Source organism: Jaculus jaculus, chromosome 8, assembly GCF_020740685.1.
Source record: "Jaculus jaculus isolate mJacJac1 chromosome 8, mJacJac1.mat.Y.cur, whole genome shotgun sequence".
In the NCBI taxonomy this organism is placed as follows: domain Eukaryota; kingdom Metazoa; phylum Chordata; class Mammalia; order Rodentia; family Dipodidae; genus Jaculus; species Jaculus jaculus.
The window spans coordinates 4,759,009-4,780,020 of NC_059109.1; the positions used below are offsets into that span (position 1 = coordinate 4,759,009).

General features: G+C 51.9%; 1 protein-coding gene across 1 annotated transcript; it reads left to right on the forward strand.

The window, feature by feature from the left end:
• Positions 1-167: 167 nt before the first annotated feature.
• Positions 168-15,249, forward strand: Mapk13 (mitogen-activated protein kinase 13). Its single transcript, XM_045156590.1, has 12 exons — positions 168-343; positions 856-985; positions 2,660-2,718; positions 8,952-9,060; positions 9,191-9,220; positions 9,657-9,704; positions 9,831-9,945; positions 10,040-10,111; positions 12,801-12,880; positions 13,527-13,605; positions 13,694-13,870; positions 14,974-15,249. The coding sequence occupies exons 1-12, from the start codon at positions 225-227 to the stop codon at positions 15,054-15,056; spliced, it is 1,101 nt and encodes a 366-aa protein (XP_045012525.1). The 5' UTR covers positions 168-224; the 3' UTR covers positions 15,057-15,249.
• Positions 15,250-21,012: the final 5,763 nt, after the last annotated feature.

Consider the following 21,012-nt stretch of genomic DNA (forward strand, 5'->3'; position numbering starts at 1 on the left):
TGCCTCAGGTGTTTGGGTCGGGGCCTCCCCGTGGGGCTGGGCGGAGTCTGGGGTCCCTCGTCTGCACAGGCCTGGGCGGGGACAGGACACCGGGGCGGGGACACCAGGGCGAGGCAGGCAGGTGCGCCGCCCCCGGGGGGGAGGAGCGCGCGGGAAACCCGGGGGGCCCCCCGCGGGCCACCACCGCAGCCGCGGCGCCGGGGCTGCCCACACCGGAGCCCGGGATGAGCCTGATCTGGAAGAGGGGTTTCTACAAGCAGGACGTCAACAAGACGGTCTGGGAGCTGCCCAGGACCTACCTGTCCCCGACGCACGTCGGCAGCGGAGCCTATGGCTCGGTGTGGTGAGGCCCGGGCGCTGGGGGTTGGGGCTGGGGAGGGGGTGTGGGACCCCGGCAGGCTGGACCTGGAAGCGGAGGAGCCTCCAGCTAGGGCCACCCCAGATCCCTGTGCCCATTGGGTGGCGGTGGGGGCCCCTGGGTGGGGGGTGGGGGCGACTGAATTCAGATCAGGTTCTCCAAGGCTGTAACTTTTTAAAAGGGACCGCAGAGTTATGGGACAAATCCCATAGGCTTGCAGTCGAGGCCCAGGGATGTGGGCAAGGAACTTGCCCAAACCTCCAGGAGCGCGCCGCGCCCGGGCTTGCCGGGCACCCCGTGGTCATCGGCGTGATTGCACCCCGTCTCTCTGGGTCTGTCCCCTCCATTTTGCCTGGCTCCCACGATCCAGGTGTCAGGGCAGCTCCTCCCAGTTTGGCTTGCGGGCCAAGCCCCCCCCAAGCTCTGGGTTGAGGGGTGGCCATGTGGAGTAGGTGCCTGGACGGCGGCCTCGGGCTCACGTGTGGGTGACCCTGCAGCTCGGCCATCGACAAGCGGTCAGGGGAGAAGGTGGCCATCAAGAAGCTGAGCCGGCCCTTCCAGTCGGAGATCTTCGCCAAGCGCGCCTACCGGGAGCTCTTGCTGCTGAAGCGCATGCGTCACGAGAACGTAGGCTGGCACCGGGCTGCCCTGGGCACGGTGGTGGTGGCGGCGGCGGTGGTGGTGGCGTGGCCCCGGTGGTATCGGAGGGGCTTGGCCCTAGAGCGCAGGGCTCCCCCGAGGAGGAACCCTTCTTGTTGCATCATCAGTCCTGGCGCCTCACCTGGTCAGTCCACTGAGAAGGTGCCGGGAACCTGCCCGGTTTCCCAGAAGGGCGCAATAAATTGTTTTGTTTTGTTTTTAATCAGAATGAGCATGTGCGGTGATGCAGTGGCTCGCACTGTTATGAGGAAGTAGACACGGAGGAATTTGATCGCTTGATCTGTGTCTGAGAGCTCCTGGGCTATGGTTGTTCCCCTGATAACAGCCATAGATGTTGGCTGAGCACTTAACCACGTGCTAGGCGCTGGGCTAAGAGCTTTGCACTTTTTTGTTTGTTTGTTTGTTTTTGTCTTTTCAAGGTAGGGTCTCATTGTAGCTCAGGCTGACCTGGAATTTACTATGTAGTCTCAGGGTGGCCTTGAACTCATGGCAATCCTCCTACCTCTGCCTCCCGAGTGCTGGGATTAAAGGCGTGCGCCACCACGCTGAGCTGAGCTGAGCTTTGCAGGAGTCCTCTAAGTAACCCATGAGATAAATCTTAGCACCACCCCCCCCCCGTGGCACAAGTGGGGAAACCGAGGCACTGAATGACTCCAAGATTATTCAGTTAATCAGTGACAGAGCTGGGATTGGAATCAAGGCAGCCAGGGACCAGGCCTGAGCGTGTGACCATTAGACCATCCCCTGATAGCAACTGCTAGAAACAAAACAGAAACAACAACAAAAAAGAAAAACAGTGACTCAACTCTGGGCACTACAGCAAGGCTGTGCTCCCAGAATACCTAGATGGGAAAAGGGCAAGCATTTCAAATCGTGATTTTAAAGTGCTGCACGCAGCTCTGAGCCCCAGCGCCCTTTACCCACGCCCTCCTGGAGCTCCAGCTTGGGGTGAGCTTCCTCTGGGCCCGCATGTGAGCGGCGGCCATGACAGATGTGGCTGGGGATCCAGGGCAGAGAGCCTGCTGGCTGGAGGACGCTCTGCGCTTCTCTCCTTCTTCCCCTTTGACCCTCGTGGCCCTGCACCCCAGATTTGGGTGCTGTGGGTGCCCCACATGCTTCTCCAGCAGGTCCCTCCAATTGTACCCTTCCCTTATCCCTCTCTTTTTTTTTTTTTTTTTTTAATTTTCCAAAGTAGGGTCTCACTCTGGCCAAGGCTGACCTGGAATTCACTATGTAGTCTCCGGTTAGCCTCGAACTCACGGCGATCCTCCTACCTCTGCCTCCCGAGTGCTGGGATTAAAGGCATGTGCCAGCACGCCTGGCTCCTTGTCCCTCTTTTATTTTATTTATTTTAGACAGACAGAAACAGAGAGAGAGAGCGAATTGGTGGGCCTCAGCCAGTGCAATCGAACTCCAGAGGCTTGTGCCATCCTGCGCTTGCCTCGCCTTTGTGCGTGCGGCTGACATGGGGTCTGGAGAGTGGAACGTGGTCCTTAGGCATCGCCGGCAAAGTAACCGCCAGGCCGTCCCTGCAGCCTTCCCCTTGCTCCTCTTACTGCTTCTCCTGCAGTGGTGACTGGTGCTGAGTGCTGGGGAGGAGTGGCAGTGGCCGTCCAGCCTCACTGCTGACCCTTCCCACAGGTCATTGGGCTCCTGGATGTCTTCACCCCCGCCACCTCCCTGCGCAACTTCCATGACTTGTGAGTGGGGCCGCGCTGGGGGTCTGGGTGTCGGCAGGCCACACCGGCTGCTCGGAAACACGGTGGGAAGGGTGGCTTCTCTCTTCTGGCATGGGGGGCCTCCCTGTCTGCCAGTCCCTTCGTCTCTGGGCTGTCGAGGTGAGGTTTCCATGGAGAGGGAAGAGGGTTCAGGTGGGAGCCTATAGGTGTCTGTCTGCGCCCCTCCCCGTTCCTGGAGGGAAGGGCCTGGATGTGGCTCTGGACCTTGGGGTACCTCAAGCCTTTTCCTAGCGTGAAGTGAGGGTCCAGTGACTCTGTCTACTCTGGCTACTCTGGGGGTGTTAATGGGATATAAAGAGCCAGGATGGGCTGGAGAGATGGCTTAGAGGTTAACAAGCTTGCCAGCTAAGCCTGAGGACCTAGGTTCAAATCCTCAGTAGCCACGTAGGCCAGATGCACAGGTGGCACATGCAGTGGACTAGACGTCCTGGCGCACCTATCCCCCTCCCCCATCTGCTCTCTCTCTCTAAAAGAAAGAAGAAGAAAAGGAACCAGGATATGATATAATGTACTGTTATGATATAGTTGTAAAGTGTCTGGTTTGGCTGGTGCACGTCTGAGAATGGACAGGGCGGGTGATGGTGAGCGGTTCAGGTGGAGGCCAGCAGGTGCCTTGGTTAAGCGTCAAGTCCGGCTTCAGTTCCGTACATGGCCAGCTTCCTGGTCAGAGAGAGTTTTGGTTTCTCTGTTTAACACGTGTATGTGCTCAGTGTATGTGTGAATGTGGAGGCCAGAAGGTTAAAAGGACAACGTTGGATGTCATTCTCAGGAATGCCATCCACTATTTTTTCCCCCTTCGGCCACGTATGGTGGCACACACCTTTAATCCCAGCACTTGGGAGACAGAGGAAGGAGAATTGCTGTGAGTTGAGGCCACCCTGAAGTCTACATAGTGAATGCTAGGTCAGCCTGAGCTAGTGTGAAACCTTACTTAGAAAAAAATAAAAGGAAAACTATATATATATGTTATCTGGGAGAGAAAGGCAGAAGGAGAATGTGCACGCCAGGGCTGTAACCCTGCAAACAAACTCCAGACGCGTGCGCAACCTTGTGCACCTGGCTTTGCATGGGAACCTGGATCCTTTGGCTTTGCAGGCAAGTGCCTAAACTGCTGCTAAGCCATCTCTCCAGCCCCACTTTTTTTTATTAATAACTTCCATGATTATAAAAAATATCCCATGATAATACCCTCCCTCCCCCTGCTTTCCCCTTTGAAACTCCACTCTCTATCATATCCCCTCCCCATCTCAATCAGTCTCTCTTTTATTTTGATGTTATGACCTTTTCCTCTTATTATGAAGGTCTTCTGTAGGTAGTGTCAGGCACTGTGAGGTCATGGATATCCAGGCCATTTTGTGTCTGGGGGAAGTTTTTCTTTTCTTTTCTTTTTTTGAGGTAGGGTCTCTCGCTCTAGTTCAGACTGACCTAGAATTCACTGTGTAGGCTCAGGATGGCCTTGAATTCACAGCGATCCTCCTACCTCAGCCTTCTGAGCGTCTGGACTCAAGGTATGTGCCAACCCCAGCCTCACTTTTTTATTTTATTTATTTTTTTTTTTTGAGACAGGGTCTCTTGATGGCCTGGAGCTAGTAGGCTATATCGGCCGCCAGCAAGCCCCAGGAGTCCACTGCCTCCCAGCGTTGGACTTACAAGCCCGCGCCCAGCATTCTCACGTGGGTTCTAGGAGTGAAACGCGGGCCCTCATGATTGGGAGGCAAGTGCTTTAGTGACGGAACTCTGCTCAGCTCCCCGCACGGCGTTTCTGAGACAGGCTGTCATGTAGCCCAGGCTGGCTCAAACTCAGGTGTTGCCTAGGATGACCTTCAATTTGCGATCTTGCTGCTTCTGTCTCTTGAGTGCTAGGATTGCAGGTGTGTGCTGTCATGTGGTACTGGAGACTGAACCTGGGTCCTTGTGTATGCTAAGCAAGCACTCTCTCAGTTAAGCTTCCTCCCAAGCCCACTGGAGGCCATGGAGGGTTTTAAAAAAATTATAAATAACCAGGCGTGGTGGCGCACGCCTTTAATCTCAGCACTCGGGAGGCAGAGGTAGGAGGATCGCCGTGAGTTCAAGGCCACTCTGATATAATGTACTGTTATGATATAGTTGTAAAGTGTCAGGTTTGGCTGGTGCATGTCTGTGAGAATGGATAGGGCTGGTGATGGTGAGCAGTTCAGATGGAGGCCAGCAGGTGCTCTGGTTAAGCGTGTATATGCGTGCTCAGTGTATGTGTGAATGTGGAGGCCAGAAGGTTAAGAGGACAACGTTGGACGTCGTTCTCAGGAATGCCATCCACTATTTTTCCCCCCAGGTCAGCCTGGGCCAGAGTGAGACCCTACCTCGAAAAACAAAACAAAATTATAAATAAATATAGGGAGGGTCTCTCTCTAGCCCTACCCCAGGCTAACCCAGTAGTAGTCTCCGGGTGGCCTCAAACTCATGATCCTCCTACCTCAGCCTCCCAAATACTGGGATTAAAGACATGTGCCACCAGGCCTGGAAAAAAAAATTGTTTTTGAGGCAAGTCCAACAGACTGACTTTTTCTCTTTTTTTTTTTTTTTTTTTTTTTTAAATGGGAGAGAATTGGTCCTCCAGGGCTTCATCCCCTATAATCGACCTCCAGGTGTGCAAGCCACCTTGTGAGCATGTGCAACCTTGCTCATGCGTCACCTTGTGCATCTGGCTTACGTGGGAACTTGGGAGTGGAGCCTGGGTCTTTAGACTTTGCAGGCAAGCGCCTTAACCACTAATCCATCTCTCCAGCCCCATGGAGGTTTTAAGCAGGGTGACAATACTGTCTTTGGATCAGATGTGGGGGATGTACCCCAGCCAGTGGTGAGAGAGGAGCAGAGAACACTATTGGGGAAGAGGGTAAGGATAGCCCGAGGGCCAGTGCTGGGGACAGACCCACTGTGACGCAGTGGCTGAGTGCAGTGGCCAGGTGGGGAGATTCCCAGGAATACAAGAAGGAAGAACAGACCTTGAGGGAAAGACAATGGACGCCACTTTGAACCCTTCACTTGTACAGAGCTGGGAAACCAGCAGTGGCCAATACACACAGACTTTTGCAGAGGAGGGTGGAAATCATGACTCAGAAATGGTAGCTGAAGCTGCGAGCTGGAGAGGAGGGTGGCAGAGAATTTTCAGCGAGTGTCAGAGTTAGGGACCAGACAAACAGGAAGAAAGGGAGCCCAAGTGTGTTGTGGAGGGCACTGATGACCTTGAACCTGACAATAGGTCAGACGCAGAAACCCTGTGGCCGGGACAGAATGAAGGCAGTGGAGAAAGTGAATGAGAAGCACTTGTTTCTAGAAGTCTTGTGAGGAGGCAGAAGCAACAATGCTTAAAAGGGAAAATGGAGCTGGACAGTTGGCTTAGCAGTTAAGGCACTTGCCTGCGAAGCCAAAGAATCCAGGTTCGAATCCCCAGGACCCACCTAAAGCCAGGTGCACAAGGTGGTGCAAGCGTCTGGAGTCATTTGCAATGGCTGAAGGCCCTGGCAAGTCTATTCTATATATATATATATCTGCTTCTTCCTCTTCCCCTCTCTCTCTCTCTCTCTCTCTCTCTCTCTCTCATAAATAAATAAAAAAATAAGAAGATGGCAGGGGGCTGGAGAGATGGCTTAGCAGTTAAGGCACTTGCCTGCAAAGTCAAAGGACCCAGGCTTGATTCCCCAGGACCCATGTAAGACATATGTACAAGGTGGCACACGCATCTGGAGTTTGTTTGCAGTGGCTGGAGGCCCTTGGGCGCCCATTTTCTCTCTCCCTCTTTCTGTTAATAAATAAATAAAAATAAAATGCATTTTAAAAACCCCAAAAACAATAAGGGGGAAAGGCTTAGTGAGTAAAGTGCTTGCTGCACAATGTGAGGACCTGAGTTTAGCCACAAGCACCCACAAAAAAAAGCTCAGCCTGGGGCTAGAGAGACGGCTTAGTGGTTAAGGAGCTTGCCTGCAAAGCCTAAGAATGGATGTTCGAACCTCCAGGACCCATTTAGCCAGACACATAGTGATGCAAGCATGCAATGTTGCGCATGTGCACAGGGGGGCGCACGCATCTGGCATTCGTTCACAGCAGCTGAAAGGCCCTGGTACGCCCATTCTCTCTCAAAAGTGAAAAAATAAGCGGGGTGTGGTGGCACACACCTTTAATCCCAGCACTTGGGAGGCAGAGGTAGAAGGATGACCGTGAGTTAGAGGTCACCCTGAGACTACATAGTGAATTCCAGGTCAGCCTGGGCCACAGTGAGACCCTACCTCAAAAAACCAAAAAAAAAAAAAAAAAGTAAAAAAATATAAAAGCTTATGCTGAGCATGGTGGCACACGCCTTTAATCCCAGCACTCTGAGGCAGAGGTAGGAGGATCACCATGAGTCTCAAGGCCACCCTGAGACTACAGAGTGAATTCTAGGTCAGCCTGAGCTAGAGTGAGACCCTACCTCAAAAAAAAAAAAAAAAAAAAAAAAGACTTTAAATAAATAAAAGCTCGACCTGATGACTGTGTTTGTAATGCCAGCAGTGGGAAGGTAGGAGGATCCCTGTGGCTTGTTGGCTGGCTTGTTGAGCTAGATCAGCAAGCATAAGGTTTGGGAGATCTTGTCTCAAGAAATCACTTGAGGGCTGAGGAGATGGCACAGCAAGTAAGGGTGAGCTCTGTGCCCACATGAAGGCCTGGGCACATGAGCTTGATCTCCTGGCACTCGTGAAAACAGCTGGGTGCGGCCATGCAAGCCTGTATCTGTCCCATCCTGTGGGGAGCAGGGAATCCTCTGGGACTGAATCTGACCCAAAGTGGCAAAGTTCACTGAGGAACTCTACCTGGAGAAGTTGTTCAGACGAGGGCTGGAGAGATGGCTCAGCAGTTAAGGCACTAGCTTGCAAAGCCTAACGACCCAGGGTTCGATTCCCCGGTGCCCGTAAAAAGCCAGATGTACAAAGTGGTGCTTGCATCGGGATGAAGCTCGGATGGCAGTGTGCGTGCCTGGCATGCACGGGGCCGTGGGTTCCATCCGCCACATAAACCAGTATAGGTGCATGCCTGTAATCCCAGCTCTGTGATGCTGGAAGCGGGAGAATCAGAACTTCGAGAGCATTCTTAGCGATGTTCTCAGTTCTAAGCCAGCCTGGGCTACAAGACAAGGTCTCAAAAAATGTTCCTTTTATAACTTACAAGTTATTCTAAATTTATTTATTGATTTATTTGCAGGGGGCAGGGAAGGAGGGAGGGAGAATGGGCACACCAGGGCTTCTAGCTGCTGCAAACAAACTCCAGACACATGTGCCACTTTGTGCATCTGGCTTTATGTGGGTACTTGAGGAATCAAACCTAGGCTGCCTTGGTGAGGAGGCTGGGAGCCAGGAGCCCTGGGCTGCATGAGGTTAGCTCTCTATGCTTTCTTTGTTTAGTTTAGTTTTGTTTGTAGCCCAGACTGGCCTCAGACTTACTATGTAGCCAGGGAGAGAACAAGAGAGAGACACACCCAGAGAGAATTGGTGGCCCAGGGCCTCAGCCACTGCAGTCGAACCCCAAATGCTTGCGCCCTCTAGTGGGCATGTGTGACCTTGTGCTAGCTTTGTTTTTGTGCGTCTGGCTTACATGGGATCTGGAGAGTGGAACATGGGTCCTTAGGCTTCGTAGGCAAGTGCCTTAACCACTAAACCATCTCTCCAGCCTGATCTTGAACTTCTAATCCTCCTGCCCCTACCTCCTGAGTGCTAGGGTTACAGATATGCCATCACACTCAGTTTAAGTGGTGCTGGGGATGAAACTCAGGGCTTCATACGTGCTGGGCAGGCCCTCTACCAACTGTGCCAAGTCCCTAGGCCCTGTTTCATTTAGTTTGGTTTTTATTTTTTTTAAGTGTTTGTTGGCCAGGCGCAGTGGCATCTCTAAGGCACCTGTTAGGGTTCCTCCGGTATGTTTTTTTTTTTCCCTAAATATTTTATTTATTCATTTATGAGGGAGAGGGAGAGAGAGTGAGCGAGCAAGAACACCAGGACCTCCAGCCCACTGCAAACGAACTCCAGACCTTGTGCATCTGGCTTTACTCGGGAACTGGGGAACCCACAACCCGGGTCCTTTGGCTTTGCTGGCCAGCGCCTTAACCACGGAGCCACCTCTCGTGGCCCCCCCTCCCCCTGTTTTGGGCTCACACGTGGGCCTGTGCTAAGGAGCCGCGTGCTTTCCAGCTATCTGGTGATGCCCTTCATGCAGACGGACCTGCAGAAGCTCATGGGGATGGAGTTCAGCGAGGATAAGGTCCAGTACCTGGTGTATCAGATGCTGAAAGGTCTAAAGGTGGGTGAGGCCGGGCTGGACAGTTCCCCGGGAGCCACGTGGCCACCCAGATTGTGGGGGTGATGTGGAGTAGGAGGTCAGATGCCTGAGTGAAAGCTGGCCGCTGGATTCACCCTTCTCTCCTTTTCAGTACATCCACTCAGCCGGCATCGTCCACAGGGTGAGTGTGTCTTGTCAGTCCCGGGGGTGGGGGGTGGGGGGGGAGGGGGGACCGGGACTGTGATGGGGAGAGAAAGCTGAGCCCCCTGGTGGCCAAGGCGCCGGGGGTGGTGGCGGGAGTGACAGTTCTGAAGAACACGGGACATGGGTTTTGCAGACCCGGCGTGGTCCCATGCAGGCCTGTGTGCACTAACGGTCACACTCTGGGCAACCCTGTGGGGAGTCGTTGCCAAGTGAGCCCCGAACTTCAGGCTCCCAAGACAAGACAGGGATATTGTAGGACTGAATGTGGCCCTGGAGCATGCAGAGTCCAGACCCTCATTTTCCACATGGGGAGGCCCAGTGGGAAGTGGTCACGGCCGTGGGTGGTGGCAGTACCAGGCGAGCTGCTTGGTTCTGCCTCAGCCTGGGGCTCCCGTCTGTCCCCTCCTTCGCAGGACCTGAAGCCGGGCAACCTGGCTGTGAACGAGGACTGTGAGCTGAAGGTGACTGGGTCACCGCAGGCGGCACCCTGGGCTGTGGGAGCGGTCGGGGCGGGGTGGGGCCTCTGCCGTCCATGGCATCCCTCCCTCAGCCAGCTCCTTCTTCTCCCTGTGCCCCTTGAGCCGTAGATCCTGGATTTTGGGCTGGCGCGGCACACGGATGCCGAGATGACGGGCTACGTGGTGACGCGCTGGTACCGCGCCCCCGAGGTCATCCTCAGCTGGATGCATTACAACCAGACAGGTCCGCCCTGGCTGCTGGGGAGGGAGCAGGCGGCCGGCTCTGGAGCTTCGGGCCAGAGGGCCCAGGTGATGTCCCTTCCTCCCTCCCTTTGCAGTGGACATCTGGTCAGTTGGCTGCATCATGGCCGAGATGCTGACGGGGAAGACCCTGTTCAAGGGGAAGGACTGTATCCTTGGCTGCAAGCAGATGCCGCCCATCTGGGGACCTGTTTCCTCCGCGCACGCTTTATTTAAGTAACTTAGGTTCTTGGTGCAAGAGAAATACATGCTCTAGGTAGAATTGTGCGTGTGTGTGTGCGTGTGTGTGTGTGTGTGTAGGCCAGGGGACAGCCTCAAGTGTCATCCCCAGGGACACTGCCCACCTCCTTTGAGACAGTGTTTGCCCCTGACCTGGAGCTCAGCAGTTGGGCTCTGCCCCCTCTCCCCCAGTACTGGGATTATAAGCATGAACCATCACACACAGCTTTTAAATTTAATTTTAATTTTATTTTTAAATGTTTTATTTATGTATTTACTTGACAGAGAGACAGAGGAAGAGGCAGAGAGAAAGAGAATGGGCACTCCAGGGCTTCCAGCCACTGCAGATGAACTCCAATCTTGTGTGCCCCCTTGTGCATCTGGTTAACGTGGGTCCTGGAAAATTGAACCTGGGTCCTTAGGCTTTGCAGGCAAATGCCTTAACTGCCAAGCCATCTCCCAGCCAGCTTATTTTTGGTTTGGTAAGGTAGGGTCTCACTCTAGCTTAGGCTGACCTGGAATTCACTATGTATTCTCAGGGTGGCCTCGAACTCTCAGCGATCCTCCTACCTCTGCCTCCCGAGTGCTGGGATTAAAGGCGTGTGCCACCACGCCTGGCTCCACCTTTTTTAAAAAAATATTGTTTATTTATTTGAGAGAGAGAGAGTATGGGTGTGCCAGGGCCTCCAGCCACTGCAAATAAACTCCAAATTCTTGTGTCCCCTTGTGCACCTGGTTTATATGGGTCCTGGGGAATCGAACCAGGATCCTTTGGCTTTGTAGGCGAACACCTTAACTGCTAAACCATCTCTCCAGCCCCCTTTTTTTATTTAAAAAATATTTTATTTATTTATTTGACAGAGAGAGACACAGAGAGAGAATGGGCTCGCCAGGGCCTCCAGCTATTGCAAACGAACTCCAGATGCATGCGCCATGTTGTGCATCTGGCTTACATGCAGCCCCTTTTTTTTAATGTGGTTGCTGGGGATTGAACTCGGATCCTCATACGTTCAAGGCAAACACTTTAGCTACTCAGCTATCTCCCCAGCCCTGTAGAGTAATTTTAAAAAGACAAAAATTCAGAATAATGGAAACCTGCATCCTTTCTGATCCCACTGCCATTAGAGGGCGCCACTGTGTACTGCACAGATGTTTGGTGAGGAGATGAAAAACATTAACTACTTTTCTCGTTGCTATAATAAAATACCTAAAAAAGGTAACTTTTTAAGCCGGGTGTGGAAGTGCACACCTTTGATCCCAGCACTCGGGAGGCAGAGGTAGGAGGATCAACTGTTGAGTTTGAGGCCAGCCTGGGAGTACGTAGTGAAAGCCTGAGTTAGAGCAAGACCCTGCCTCAAAACAAACAAACAGAGCAACTTAAGGAAAAAAGGCACAGTCGGGGGAGGGAGGGCATTACCATGGGATATTGTTTTATAATCATGGAAGTTGTTAATAAAAAAAAATTGAGGGCTGGAGAGATGGCTTAGCGGCTAAGCGCTTGCCTGTGAAGCCTAAGGACCCCAGTTCAAGGCTTGATTCCCCAGGACCCACGTTAGCCAGACGCACAAGGTGGCACACACATCTGGAGTTTGCAGTGGCTGGAGACCCTGGCGCGCCCATTCTCTCTGTATCTATCTGCTTCTTTCTCTCTCTGCCTGTCACTTTCAAATAAATAAATAAAAATAAACAAAAATTTTAAAATATTTAAAAATTAACTTAAAAAAAATTTAAAAGCCGGGCTTGGTGGCGCATGCCTTTAATCCCAGTAATAGAGTGCTGGAATGTGCATGTGCCACCATACCCACTGGGTCTTTTAATTTTTAAGTTTTAAAATTTTTATTTTATTTAAGCTGGGCATAGTGGCACATGCCTTTACACCCAGCCCTCGGGAGGCAGAGGTAGGGGGATTGCTGTGAGTTCGAGGCTACCTTGAGACTACAGAGTGAATTCCAGGTCAGCCTGAGCTAGAGTGTGACCCTACCTCGAAAAAACAAAAAAATAATTTTTTTCTTTTTTTTTTGAAAAGGAAAAATGGTTTATTTGGGTTTCTGGCTGGCTGGGCAGGGCAAAGCAGCAGGACTTTGCAGCAGCTGGACACATTGTGTCTGCAGTCAGCCCAGGAGTGGAGGATGAATGCCAGCGCTCAACTGGATTCCTCCTCTGTGTGCATGTGGGGGTTCAAACTAAAAAGTGCTAGGATTGAAGGTGTGCGCCACCACGCCGGGCCTTATTTCTCCTTTGTATGCCGTCCAAGGATCCCAGCCCACAGAGTGACACTGTCCACGTTCCGGGCAGGTCTTCCCACCTCAGTTAACTCCCTTGTAGACAAGCCCAGAGATTGGTTTCCGTGGTGTTTCTACATTCTGTAATTGACACTGAGAGTCACCATCACACCAGGTCCCAGTGTCACCGAGGACTAGGAAAAAAAGAAAAAGTACGGTGGCTGGGCAGGAGCGGCACCTGGTTGGGCACCTTGCTGGGAAGCGCTCTGGAGACCCGTGCCTCCTCTCCCGGGAACGGGCCGGGGTTAGGTGGCTCTGGGACCGGGTGGTGGCGGACAGCAGGACGCGAGCTCACTGTGTCCCACAGAGGAAAGCTGCGCCTTAACTGGCTGCTAAGACCTGGACCAGTTGACGCAGATCCTCAAGGTGACCGGGGTGCCAGGTGCTGAGTTTGTGCAGAAGCTTAACGACAAGGCGGTGAGTGATGCCGCCCTTCACTGGACGTGCTTGGCTGACCTGGGGCCAGGCACACTGGGGCTTTATAAAAGGGCGGGGCGGGGGCTGCAGAGATGGCTTAGTGGTTAAGCGCTTGCCTGTGAAACCTAAGGACCCCGGTTCGAGGCTCGATTCCCCAGGAACCACGTAAGCCAGATGCACAAGGTAGCGGATGCATCTGGAGTTCGTTTACAGTGGCTGGAGGCCCTCGTGTGCCCATTTTCTCTCTCTCTCTCTGCCTCTTTTTCTGTTTGTCCCTCTCAAATAAATTTATATATATATATATATATATATATATATATATATGAGAGAGAGAATGGATTCACTAGGGTCTCCAGCCACTGTAAATGAACTCCACATGCATCCGCCACCTTGTGCATCTGGCTTACGTAGGTTCTGGGGAATCGAACCTCGGTCCTTTGGCTTCGCAGGCAAATGCCTTAACCACTAAGCTATCTCTCCAGTCCTGCTTGGGGCTTTGAGCATGGCAGGAGTCACCTGTGACTTTCCAGGGTTCCCTCTGTCCTGGCGCGGGCTCTGTCGCTCATCCCATCTTGGACTCTTTCAAGCCACGTTCTCTCTCCCGAGGCTTGAGCCTGAGGGACTCCACGCCTTTTCTGTCTTCCAGGCCAAATCCTACATCCAGTCCCTGCCGCAGAGCCCCAAGAAGGACTTCACTCAGCTCTTCCCGCGTGCCAGCCCCCAGGGTGAGTCCCAAGCCTGCTTCCCAGACGCCTCCCAGGGACCTGCTTTCCCCGGCGGCAGGGAACGAGGGTCACGGCTGTGTCTCCACAGCCGTAGATCTGCTGGACAAGATACTGGAGCTGGACGTGGACAAGCGCCTGACAGCCGCGCAGGCCCTCGCCCACCCTTTCTTCGAACCTTTGCGGGACCCTGAAGAGGAGACGGAGGCCCAGGAGCCATTCGATGACTGCTTGGAACACACAAAACTCACCGTAGATGAGTGGAAGCGTAAGAACCATGGCCGGGTGGTCCTCCCTCCGCCAGTCTCCATTGGTCCTCTGCTGCCTGCGCTTGTCCCTGCCCAGCCTCTGCTGGCACACCAGTCCCTCGAGACTCCCGTCCTTCTTGGTGTGCATAGATCTCTTGGGGAGCTCACTCCTTGAGCTGATGTCTGCCCCTCTGTTTCTGGCTCTCTGACCCACCTTAAAAATATTTTAGTTGTTTATTTTGAGTTAGAGAGAGACAGGCAGATAGAGAAAGAGAATGGGTATACCAGGGCCTCTAGCCACTGCAAACAAACTCTAGCTGCATGTCCCATCATCTGCATCTGTCTCATGTGGGTACTGGGGAATTGAACCTGGGTCCTTAGGCTTTATCGGCAAGCACCTTAACCGCTAAGCCATCTCTCCAGCACTGACCCACTTTAAAAAAAAATACATACATACATACATACATACATATATATATATATATATATACATATATATATATATATATAAAATCTGGTGGCGCACGCCTTTAATCCCAGCACTTGGGAGGCAGAGGTAGGAGGATCGCCGTGAGTTCAAGGCCACCCTGAGACTACAGAGTGAATTCCAGGTCAGCCTGGACTAGAGTGAGACCCTACCTCAAAAAAAAAAAAAAAAAAAATCTCAAGGTAGGGTCTCACTCTAGTTCAGGCTGGCCTAGAATTCACTATGGAGTCTCAGGGTAGCCTCAAACTCACGGTGATCCTCCTAACTCTGTCTCCCAGGTGCTGGGATTAAAGGCATGCGCCACCATGCCCAGCTCAGTTTTTTTTTTCTTTTAAATAGTGCTATTTTTTTAATCCACTATTTTTTATTTATTTTGTTTATTTTTATTTATTTATTTATTTATTTGAGAGCAACAGACAGAGAAAGAGGCAGAGAGAGAGAGAGAATGGGCGCGCCAGGGCCTCCAGCCACTGAGAACTAACTCCAAGTGCATGGCGCCCCCTTGTGCATCTGGCTTACATGGGTCCTGGGGAATTGAACCTGGGTCCTTTGGCTTTGCAGGCAAGCACCTTAACCGCTAAGCCATCTCTCCAGCCCGTTGACCCACTTTGTTTTCAAAGCACTCACTTTCCACAGAGCACATCTACAAGGAGATTGGAAGCTTTAGTCCCATTGCCAGGAAGGACTCGCGACGACGCAGCGGCATGAAACTGCAGTGACTGGTCCCGGCCAGCCCCCGCCAGCAGCACGATGCCCAGGACCAACAGTTACTCGTTACTACCCACATCCCAGTGCCCCTGGCCATGCAGCCTCCCAGGCAGACAATCTGAGGCAGGAAGCAGAACTCTCCCAGGTGCCTGAGGGGAAGAGGTAGCCTGACCACAGTGGAGGGCATTAAAAAGCCTTCGTGGGGAATTGCCTGATCTGACCTTCCTTCCCAGGGGGAAGGGGGCTGGGGGGTCCTGGGCCGCACCAGGGTCCACACAGTGTTGGTGTGCATCTTCCTAGAGCTGCTGTAACAAAGATGGGGTGGGGGGGCTTAAAACCACAGATGCCTATTCTCTCATACTGTCGGAGGCCAGAAGTCCAGGGTCAAGGTGTGGGTGGGTACTGCTTCCTCCAGAGAAGACTCCCCGTGTCTCTTGGTAGCTCTGGCTGGCTCCGGGTTATCCTTGCCCACCTCCTCTCCTCCTCTTCTGTTTCCTCCCTTTCTCTGTTTCTTTCCCTTCCTCTCTGCCTTCTTCATTTTTGAGAAAAATCATCTCATGTCACCCAGACTGACCTCAGACTCACTGTGTAGCTGAGGATGACCTACAACTCCTGATCCCCCTGCCTCTGCCTCAAAAGTGCTGGGGGTTACAGGCATGCCCCACCACACCTGGCTTTTTCCTTTTTCTTTGAGCCAGTGTCTGTCTCTGTCGTCCAGGCTGGACTTTAGCTCAGTATGGAGTCCAGGTTCACCTTGAACTTGCAGCCACCCGCCCTGCCTCAGCCTCCCTGGGATCACAGGCCCATGCTTGGCGCCTCTTGGCTCCTTGAGGTTTCACTGCAGCCTCTGCGTGGGGGCTCACGTGACCCTCTTCCTGTCTTTTTCTGTCCTCTCAGCTTCTTGTAAGAACACCCGTTACACCTGAGCGTGGTGGCACACGCCTCTAATCCCGGCACTCGGGAGGCAGAGGTAGGAGGATTGCCATGAGTTCAAGGCCACCCTGAGACTACATTAGTGAATTCCAGGTCAGCCTGGGCTACAGCGAGACCCTACCTAAAAAAAAAAAAAAAAAAAAAAAAAAAAGACATCAACCATGGAGCTGGCTGTGGTAGCACACACCTGTAGTCTCAGTGCTTGAGAAGCTGAGGCAGGAGGATTGTGAATGCCAGGTCAGCCTGGGTTACAAAACGTCGTCCCGAGGCTCCGGGAGATTGGAGTCCTGCTCTAGGTAACCTGCTGCGTCCCCTCGTGGGCCCTGGGCTCCGACTCCCGATAGGTGTGACGCAGCCGTGGGCTGCGGGCCTGGAGCTCAGAAGACGGATGTGGGCTCCGTGTTGCCTGGGTGGCAAGCTGCACAGCTCACTCCTGCTTCAGGGGGACACAGCCCCCAAGAGTTTCAACCTGCCCGGACCAGCGGGTCTTCCCTTTATTTTGGTGGCACAGATTGGCATGGGCACAGGAGCCTGGCCTTGGGGTCCCCGTCCTGGGCACAGTGGGTGTCAGCCATCCACATGCACCTGGGGAACTTGTTGAAACACAGAGTTCCAGACCTCACAGAGCAAGTTTTTTTTTTTTTTTTTAAATTTTGTTTGTTTGTTTATGTATTTGAGAGCGAAAGACAGAGTGAGAAAGAGGCAGAGAGGGAGAGAGAGAAAGCAAGAATGGGTGCGCCAGGGCCTCCGGCCACTGCAAACGAACTCCAGACGCGTGCGCCCCCTTGTGCATCTGGCTCACGTGGGTCCTGGGGAACCGAGCCTCGAACCGGGGTCCTTGGGCTTCACAGGCAAGTGCTTAACCGCTAGGCCATCTTTCCAGCCCTCATGGAGCAATTTTGACTCAGCAGGTCTGTGTGTGTGGACAAGGACCCTCGTCAGTGGCTCAGGGTGTCATTCCATATGCAGAGAAACGGAGGGGCTGACTCCAAAACCCCTAAGTGTTTCAGGGGGTCAAATTAGAACTCTACAGTGCAGGTTCACACTTGATGCACAGATGTTACAAATCAAGGCTCAGATTTCACAGCGGGGCAGTGAAACACGTCAAATGCTATTGAGTGGTGACACTGTATATATTTTTTTATTTTTTTAATTTTTATTTTTTTATTATTTATTTATTTATTTGAGAGCAACAGACACAGAGAGAAAGACAGATAGAGGGAGAGAGAGAGAATGGGCGCGCCAGGGCTTCCAGCCTCTGCAAACGAACTCCAGACGCGTGTGCCCCCCTGTGCATCTGGCTAACGTGGGACCTGGGGAACCGAGCCTCGAACCGGGGTCCTTAGGCTTCACAGGCAAGCGCTTAACCGCTAGGCCATCTCTCCAGCCCGACACTGTATATTTTGTCAGGACTCGTGGCCCGCTGAGCAAACCCGCTAGTAAATGGCAGGCGGTGGTCATAATGTACGGGTATTAGGACGCCACTTGTAACTCGCGTACCGTGCTCGTGCAAGATAATAACAGGACTCTGGGGCATAAGGGAAATCTCTGTACTTTCTGTAAACCTGAAGCAATCTAAAATTAAAGTCTGTTTGCAAAACAACAGAAACCCCAAGGCCACAGAGAGATTGGATCAGATGCCACAAAAAGTCATGCAGAAAAGAGCTTTATTTTTTAAAAAATGGCGGGGGGGGGGGCTGGAAAAATGGCTTAGCAGTTCAGCTCTCCGGGCCCCACCTAAGCCAGACACACGAGGCCACGCAAATGCAAGGTCGCACATGCGCGCAAGGTGGCGCACGTGTCTGGAGTTCAATTGCAGTGGCTGGAGACCCTGGCACACCAGTTTTCTCTCTCACACATACTGTCTTTCACTCTCTCTCATTAAAAGAGAGTTTATGGCTGGAGGGATGGCTTAGCTGTTAAGGCGTTTGCCTTCAAAGCCAAAGGACCCAGGTTCAATTCCCTTGGACCCACTTTAGACAGATGCACAAGGTGGCGCATGTGTCTGGAGTTCATTTGCAGTGGCTGGAGGCCCTGGTGCGCCCATTCTCTCTCTCCCCCTCCCTTTCTCTCTTTCAAATAAATAAAAATAAAATACTTTTTAAAAATAAAGTTTAAAACCAGGTATGGTGGTGTACACCTTTAATCCCAGCACTCGGGAAGCAAAGGTAGGAGGATCGCTGTGAGTTTGAGGACACCCTGAGACTACATAGTGAATTCCAGGTCAGCCTGGGCTAGAGCGAGACCCTACCTTGAAAAACAAAAAACAAAAAAAACCTGAGGGCTTCATGGGTTTGGGCCTCCCCCAGTGGGCACATGATCCCTGCTGGCCTGCAAGGGCCTCCCTAGGACAGGTCTTGTGACCTCACCCCAGCTGGATGAGCTGGACTCTGCCCTTATTTGGGGCAACTCAGAAGGCCTCACAGGAACTAGGAAGGATAGTCCCTAACAGCGACTGTATGTACACTCCCCCCACACACACACACATGAACTGTGTCCTTGCGCAAGGCTTCAGCTCCTCTCCCAAGGGCGTAGGGTCTGACCATCCCAGGTCAGGGCTTCTTTGGTGTGCAGTGGGGCAGGGTAGCCTGTTGTCCACATGTGCAGCCTCTGGGTGGAGGTCTGGTGTGTTTGTTTGTTTTTGAGGTAGGGTCTCGCTCTAGCCCAGGCTGACCTGGAATTCACTATGTAGTCTCAGGGTGGCCTCGAACTCACTGCAATCCTCCTACCTCTGCCTCCCGAGTGCTGGGATTAAAGGTGTGCACCACCACGCCTGGCTTGTACATCTTTTCTTCGTCTCTGTCTCCTCCCGGGATTCCTCTTCCTCTCATTAACCTCTTCATATTATTTATTTATTTATGAGCAAGGCAGAGAGAGAGAATGGATGCAACAAGGCCTCTAGCCATTGCAAATGAACTCCAGACTCAGGTGCCACTTTGTGCATATGGCGTACGTGGGTAATGGGGAATTGTACCTGCGTCCTTAGGCTTCATAGGCAAGTGCCTTAATCACTAAGTGATCTCTCCAGCTCTGTTTGTTTGCCAAGGTAGGGTCTCACTCTAGTCCTGGTTGATCTGGAATTCACTATGTAGTCTCAGGCTGGTCTCAAATTCACAGTGATCCTCCTACCTCAGCCTCCTAAGTGTGAGACTAAAGGTGTGTACCACCATGCCTGGCTCTCTTTATTTTATTTTTTTAACTTTTAAAAAAAGTTTCAGACTGAGGCTGGAGAGATGGCTTAGCAGTTAAGCACTTGCCTGTGAAGCCTAAGGACCCTGATTCAAGGCTTGATTCCCCAGGACCCATGTTAGCCAGATGCACAAGGGGGTGCACGCGTCTGGAGTTCATTTGCAGTGGCTGGAGACCCTGGTCCCCATTCTCTCTCCCTTTCTCCCTCTGCCTCTTTCTCTCTGTTTCTTGCTCTCAAATAAATAAATAAAATAATAAATTTTAAAAAATTCTGGCTGGAGATATGGCTTGGTTTTGGCAGTTGTTTGTGAAGCCTAAGGACCCATATTCAACTCTCCAGATCCCATGTAAATCAGATGCACAAAGGTGAGGCAAGAGCAATGTTGCACATGCCCACTAGGTGGTGCAAACGCCTGGAGTTTGAGTGCAGTAGCTGAGGCGCTGGTATACCAATTCTCTCTCTCCCTCTGCCTCTCTCTAAAATATATTTTTTAAATTTTTTAAAGTTTCCTTTTTATTTTGTTCCGGTTCGTTTTTGTTTTTTCAAGGTAGGGTGTCATTTTAGCCCAGACTGACCCGAACTCACTCTGTAACCCCAGTATGGCCTCGAAGTCTAGGTGATCCTCAGACTCCCAGGAACGGGGATTAAAGGCGTGTGTTAGTACGCCAGGCTTCTCTTATAGTAAAATGCTATCTTTACATTGAATACTACATCCTTGGATCTTTCTATAAAATTACAGACACATCTGGGGTTGGGAAGATGGCTCAATGGTTAAAGGCTCTTGCTTGCAAATTCTGTTCTCCCCAGTTCAATTCCTTAGCACACATGTAAAGCCAGATACAAAAAGTAGTGCATGGACCAGGTGTGCATTTGCTGCAGTAAGAGATCCCTCCGCCCCGCATACACATACACAAAGAAAATAACTAGCTAACTCAGTAAAATGTATTTAAAAGATTACAGGGCTGGAGATATGGGTTAGTGATTAAGGCACTTGCCTGCGAAGCCAAAGGACCCGGGTTTGATTACCCAGGACCCATGTATGCCAGATGCACAAGGTGGCACATGTGTCTGGAGTTCATTTGCAGTGGCTGGAAGGCCTGGTGCACCCATTCTCTCTTTCTCTATCTACCTCCCTCACCCTTCTCTCTCTTTCTCTCAAATAAATAAATAGATTTTTTAAAAAAAAGATTACAGGGCTGGAGAGTTGGCTTAGCTGTTAAAATGTTTGCCTGCAAAGCCCAAGGATCCCAGTTTGATTCTCCAGGACCCATGTAAGCCAGATGCACAAGGAGGTACATGCATTTGGAGTTCGTTTGCGGTGGCTGGAGGCCCTGATTACAGACACTTCAATATCTTCATCTGAGTACTTAGAAAGAATTGGCCTGCTGGGCGTGGTGGCGCATGCCTTTAATCCCAGCACTCGGGAGGCAGAGGTCGGAGGATTGCTGTGAGTTCGAGGCCACCCTGAGACTACATAGCGAATTCCAGGTTAGCCTGAGCTAGAATGAGACCCTACCTTGAAACCCCCCCTCCCAAAAAAAAAAAGAGTTGGCCATTCTGTTGCCAGTGGCATTGGGGAAGGCTGATAATTGTGTTGTAATAGGTGCAGGCTTTGAACAAAATGCAAAGCAATTCGAAGGCATTTGCACATCCCAATGCAGGGCAGAGTGTCAACCCCGAAAGAATGGAGATTTGTGCTTAGCAGGCTGGTGCCTAAGGGCTCTCTGCACAACAGGGCCAAAATTCAAGCTGTGCTTACAAGTCCTTCTGGTTTGACAAGCGGCAGAATGGAGGTTTCTGTCCAAGGTGATTCTTAATCCAGACGTGTTGACAATCAGGATCCA

Coding starts and splice junctions, on each gene's coding strand:
- Mapk13 (XM_045156590.1), top strand. CDS start 225: ATGAGCCTGATCTGGAAGAGGGGTTTCTACAAGCAGGACGTCAACAAG. Junction 344..855: donor GGAGCCTATGGCTCGGTGTG/GTGAGGCCCGGG, acceptor GTGACCCTGCAG/CTCGGCCATCGACAAGCGGT. Junction 2,719..8,951: donor CTGCGCAACTTCCATGACTT/GTGAGTGGGGCC, acceptor CGTGCTTTCCAG/CTATCTGGTGATGCCCTTCA.